General features: G+C 40.2%; 1 protein-coding gene across 1 annotated transcript in view; it reads right to left on the bottom strand.

The window, feature by feature from the left end:
- Positions 1 to 228: 228 nt before the first annotated feature.
- Positions 229 to 6,000, bottom strand: part of SERGEF (secretion regulating guanine nucleotide exchange factor) — a gene marked incomplete at both ends in the record, with an annotated part of 30,479 nt that continues 24,707 nt past the window's right edge. The window contains one exon of the mRNA XM_010159683.1: positions 229 to 389. Coding sequence (XP_010157985.1) covers positions 229 to 389 — 161 coding nt within the window. The remainder of the gene's footprint in view (positions 390 to 6,000) is intronic.

Here is a 6,000-nt window from a genome sequence, read left to right as displayed (position 1 = left end):
CGTGCCCCCTGCCCAACTGTACGCTGAGCATGTTTTATGGCACGAAATATCCCTTTGGTCAGCTGCCTTCTTCGCACAAATCCAAAACATAGCCTCATACTAAAAACATCAGTGGGTTATCAACCTTCTCAGAAAAAAAATCCAATGTTTAGCCTCATACTAGCTACTGTGAAGAAAATTAACTCTGTCTCAATCAAAATCAGCACAAATGGCAATTATATTCTTTACCTGAGATGCTCCATTTAGGCAAGGCACTGAAATAGGGATGTTACACAACATCTCCAAGCGTTGTTCCGGTGCTGTGCACGCCTCCTGCCCATCAGGAACTGCAGTGTGCCTTCCAAGCTGCCCATAGTCCGCTCTGCCCCAGGTGAACACCTTGCCAGTTTCTAAACACAAAACACATTTGAAGATTAGTTATTCACTAGGTTTCTGGAACATCTGGATACCAATTCAAAACTAGAACAATACTTCTTAATGTATCTTATCTAAAGCTTCAGAAAAGCTTTAGAAGACACAAAATAGTGAAAACATACTTCTGGGAGCAGAAGAAAGAAATAATAAAACTAGCTAAAGACATATTATAATGTACTTCTATATATTTACTCAAATTACATTAACCTGTTTTCTAGCAGAACATCATCTGTAGGGTGGTTTATAAATGGAACCACATCAGTAAAGCTGCACAGCCTGGACATTCTGCATATAATATATACACTTTGGTTATACAAAGGACATATTTTTGGCTTAAGAGAAGCACACACAAACCAGCTTATTCTGAAACATAAAAGATTCTTCTCTATTCCCAGTCTTTGCCATCCACTGCATGTCCCGTATTTAACATACAGTTTATGTCTTCCTGATAGAAGTTACCTTCTGTCACAACTTCTGTTACCAGAGGAACAGCCCTCAGGACAGCAGCTGGTTAGTCAGGAACACCACCACAGCTATCACAAAGCATTGGAAACGCACCAGTTGGTTTCCACAGCAATCACATATTGGCCAAGGAAAAAGAACTTTAAATGAAATCAGCAGTATATGGATCACCCTTCCCTCCACTATTATACCATTCTCCAGTATGCATGCTTTCTACCTTCAGTTCCCAATTATTTTCTTAATGAAGTAACTAGATCTCTGCAGGTAACTCATGAAAAGCTGGGCCTTCTGGGCTTCCAATTAAACAAGTTATACACACACAGCATAAACTGTACATTCTCAAGTCATTTGTAACTAGGAGCAGCAATCTGCACTCCAGTCCAGAAGGAAGCCTGCAATGACCTTGAGTTATGTAGACACTTCAGCCAAGCCTCAAACTCCTCTCCAGAATGGAACTCACGTCATAAATGATGTGGATTTGAGAAGCACACTACCAAGCCAAGCAAGTCAGCTTAGTACACACACTTCTCCCCTTGTCAGTCAGTGCAGACATATCCCACAGAGGGGTCAGGAGCAGCACATACCAGTCACACCGCCCAAAGGTGACAACTGAGGGTTTTCCTAACACATACCTTTGGAAACCTGAACACCTCCCTTTTCCTTTGAGCACTGTTAAACGGTCTTGAAGGGGACACAGGTGGGCACTGCTGGTTTGTGGAGCTTAAGCTGAGAACGTATCTAGTAAATAAAGCAGAAATAACCTCTAACTTTGTATATTTAAATATGCAATAAGTATATGCATTTTCCTTGGAAATCTACTAGCACTGGTATCTTTTACCCAACCTTTGCAACACCTTCCGATGCAATCTATCTGTTCACTGATAATGCTTCCCCTGAAATAATTGTGATAACATTACTTGTCCTTTTCTCTCAAGGGCAGAAAGATTTCCTTCCTAAATGTAAGCTAAGTTCGAGGGTTTTACATCAGACCAGCTTACTGCACCTATCCAGAACCCTGTTAGTAGACTGGAAAAGGACAGGCAGGCTGGTCTATTTTATATCAGCTACAGGAACTGAAGCTGTTTTATGAAATCTAAAGCCAGAAAGAATTTCTGTAACATCTCATTAGATCATTAATACACCACAGGTTCTCAAGCCCTACCCAGACACTGCTGAACTATGGTCCTTGGTATCAATACAACTAAAGCATTTCAACTCTCAGGGAACTCTGTCTCGACCTGGACAACAAATATCAGCCACTCATAACAAAAATGACCCTTCGCATCATCACATCAAGGCACTGCTCCACCTTGTTTCATGTCTTGTCTGCTGCTGACGTCTGGATTCACATGAAGGCAATCTAAAATCCCAACACACACCTGACCAGTTACTCACTGAGAAAATTATTCTCCCACCCTGCCAGTGGCCAGCAGAAACCAGTGAGCAGTTAACACGATCACCATCTTGATGACAAGCTGCTAGAGCAAGTTCTGTGCAAAGCAGACGATTCCTTTCCCCTCTGCCAAGGAGGAGTAAAAGGTGGAGAAAAGTGCAGCAGTCTACAGCTTCTCAACTGTAAGATCAGAACCCAAAGATTAGGTAAACAACTACTTCCTTCTCAGTGCTCATGAACTCCATTCGCACTTCTAATGAGTAGAAATTCACTCCCCAGACTTGCTCCTTTTTGGTGAGAGCAATCCTTTTTTTTAAAAAAAAAAAAAAAAAAAAAATCTGTCTTTTCTGTGAGAGAACCTAAGAAAAGCTGATTTAGAAGTGGATTCTCTAGGTAATACTGATTATATTTTTAACAAACAAGAAAACCTACCTCAAAACAAAATAATCCTAAAAAAAATAGTCCTAAGCAGAAATTTCAGGCTGAGGCAAACACCAATGCATGGAAAATTCCAGCCAGAAAGGATAAAGCTTCACCGAGATCCTAGGTAAAAGAAAGCACTGAGTTATCACCGAAAGCGCACTACGCAATTGTATTGAGAAGTATTGCTACTGTGCTGCTTATAGACAGTATTTTTAAATGTTCTAAGAATATTTGAGAAAAAGACGTTAGTCACACAGAGTAAGGAGTACTTAAGAAAGAAAGGTGACATAACAAGGAGTGTTGGTCTAATATTAGAACAGATTTTAATTGGAAGTCAAGAAAACATACACAGTGATGAGTCAACTGGACAGTGTACATCAGCTGTGGAAGTGGCTGTGGCAGCAGAGTGAGGTATTTCATACCAGACTTTACACAGTAAGAGGGCACGAAAGGCAGGAGTTGTTTGTACAACTTGCATGAAAGAAGCATTGGAAAACAACACTGGAAAGCTTTTTCAGTTCTTCTAAGACAGCAACAATGCTTCCTAGGACCTTGATCTTGCCATATTTTGAGCATGGAGGCTTCAATTCCTCAAGTGTGAACAGCAACATTGTCCCAAATGCCTTCATTGCAACTGTTCCTTTTGTCAGCAGGCAAACGCTACATCAAATAAATGCCAGAGGGTTCAATAACATTTAATTAAGGATTTAAAGAGTAATAAACATAATTCATGTACCCTGTGTCATTCCAGTGTACAACTAGAAACATACAGTACAGGAGTTCAGAGACCTACAAGAAAAGGACAGAGGTCAGAAGATTTAAGGAAAACTTCCCAAGAGTCCCTTAAGCAAACACTATGCTACATCATTTGATATTCTACATGGTCATACAGACATAGTTTCCTCCTGCTCTTTGAACTGTGAACACAGCAGCCTGCATCAGTACACACACAGCAGCACATCAGCCGAAACACACGCTCACGTCCCCCACAGAACACGGATGAAGGTACGTGCATATTCAAGGGGCACTAGGTACTCCGCTATCAGGGACCCTCCTCTGTATTTTCTTCACATCATCCTTCTATCCTCATGCTATCACAAAGCATAGACAGTTGAGAATCGCCTTGAAATTAGAAGTTCACAACCTTCAGACTATTGCAAACGCAGCAACACTGCATAAAGCACTTCCAGTTGCTTCCTGCCTGACGCTGTAGCTCTTATGGTGCTGCAGAGGCTGTGGAGCATGTCATTTTTCTCTTTTAGCACTTTCTTATTCAATCTGCCTAGCTACACAAGTATTTGGAGACAATTCGCAGTAAAAAACCCCATGTTTCAGATTATAAACCAGGTTGGCTTCTCAACAAAACACAACAGACAAACAGGAACATTAAAATCTACTTATTTTCACTAGATTCAGATTCATCTTTACATCAATTTTTCTGTTGTAAGATAATATCATGATTGCACTAGTGTTATATCCTTGAAGTCTCTATTTGGTATCCAGGCAAGCTTTGAACTATCATAAATACTAGATGAAAGAGTTGATCCAAGCTATCTCAATTCACGGTTGCATTAACAATTACTTTTCAAATGAACTTTGGATAGTCACACTGAATGCTTAATCTCAATCAGACTTGAAATAGGAAGTTCTATATAAAATTCCTAATCCTTCCTTTCACATGAAAATTCACAGGAGCGGGTATTAAAAATTGACGTTTAGAGGCTGCCTCTGCCTCCTCCCTACCCCACAAATTCAAACCTAGAAGACAATTATGTATCAGGAAAGAAAATTCATCCAACCAGGAGGAACTCTGTTGTACAGCATTAATGTGAACAGACACAGCACAAGGGAACATCATCCGGTCTTCTTTCAGAGCCTCCTGCAGATACAAAAACATTAAACACCCACTGACTCATATGATAATGGAAAATACGTGGCTAGGCAGGTAAACCTATGAGGATTGGGACTTCAAGAGAAGAAAAGGGGACTGTGACAGCCTTTTAGCACAGGCTAAAGGGTTCAAAACACAGACTGAGAAGTCCTTAGGCAACAGTTTACACGAAGACAGCTTGGGAAACTTTGGATCCAAACAGTTTTTCTCACCCCTAGGCCATCAGCCTTCACTATGCTTCAAATATTTGTGATGAGGAAGGTAAACTAAGCCAAGGAATCGATCTGACTGAAAAACAGCCTTAGAAAATGGGAACTTGGCAACAGCAAATATTGCTAAAGGCAGTGCTGTATTAAGTCAATTTAATATTCTGTATGATAAACTGGAGATAACCTGCAGTTTCACATCACACGCTAAGTTTACCATGCAGCTTACCAACAGATCCATATTTATCAGGACTGTTGACACCATAAAACATCTAAATAGCTTTGACTTTCATTCATTAAAAACAGGTACACTTTTTCTTTTTTGCTTCCATAGTTACACCGAGTTATGCCTCAAGATGGGCAGTGTCCAGCTAATGGGATTATTCACATCATTAACAGCATGCTTCGCTGCTTTGAAAGATTGGCCAAAAATAACTTTTGAGTATGGCAAATTCCAAGATTCTCCAGACACCTTGGAAGCCCTCCTGCCTTTGGGTTTGGGTTTTAGATGGGATAAAGGCCGTTTTGCTTTTAGATGAGAGTCTGGAAACGTGAAGTGCCATACAAAGCTCTGAATAAACCGAAAGAAAAATTAAAATGTAAGAAATTAAATGCTTATGAAGTTGTGTTCATACTGCTGATATCAGACAGAAGGACATGTGGAGGGGAAGTCATGAAGTGCATGCAGTCGTGAAACCAAGGTGGGGAAGGGGGATGGCGGCAGGGGGAGTTGTTAAAGCACCTATCACACTTCGCATTCGTCCTGCAAGATGAGAAAATTCCCTTCTCATTTCTCTCCACTTATGATTAGAGTCATGACTGCCTCACCAGCTGTGCCCCTGGCTCATTTTAAATTCAAACTATGATACAGATCTCACTTTTAGACTTTTAATAGCAATGCCTTAAAATGCAGATTGCTGGCTAAAATTAGTTACATGATTAAAAACAAATCTAACTCATCTCTACCCTGCAAACAGAACCGCTGCATTCAAGGTTCAATAGAGGACTTAACTCTTCATCTAAAAACAAAGTCCTAACAAAAAGAAGAGGGGAAAATAAGAGAAAAATCTAGACATAATTTAGTGATGCCTCTAAAAAAGCAGGATGCATAAAAGATTAACCAGCTATGGAAAACTATCTGCAAATGCATCATAGTATACCATAGGGTTTTTGTTCTGTACTCCTGCAAATAAATTCTGCACTATGCTACT

Source organism: Eurypyga helias, unplaced genomic scaffold (assembly GCF_000690775.1).
Source record: "Eurypyga helias isolate BGI_N326 unplaced genomic scaffold, ASM69077v1 scaffold12169, whole genome shotgun sequence".
NCBI classification, from domain to species: Eukaryota; Metazoa; Chordata; class Aves; order Eurypygiformes; family Eurypygidae; genus Eurypyga; species Eurypyga helias.
Note: the sequence above shows the minus strand (reverse complement) of the source record. Positions and strands in the feature narration are given on the sequence as shown.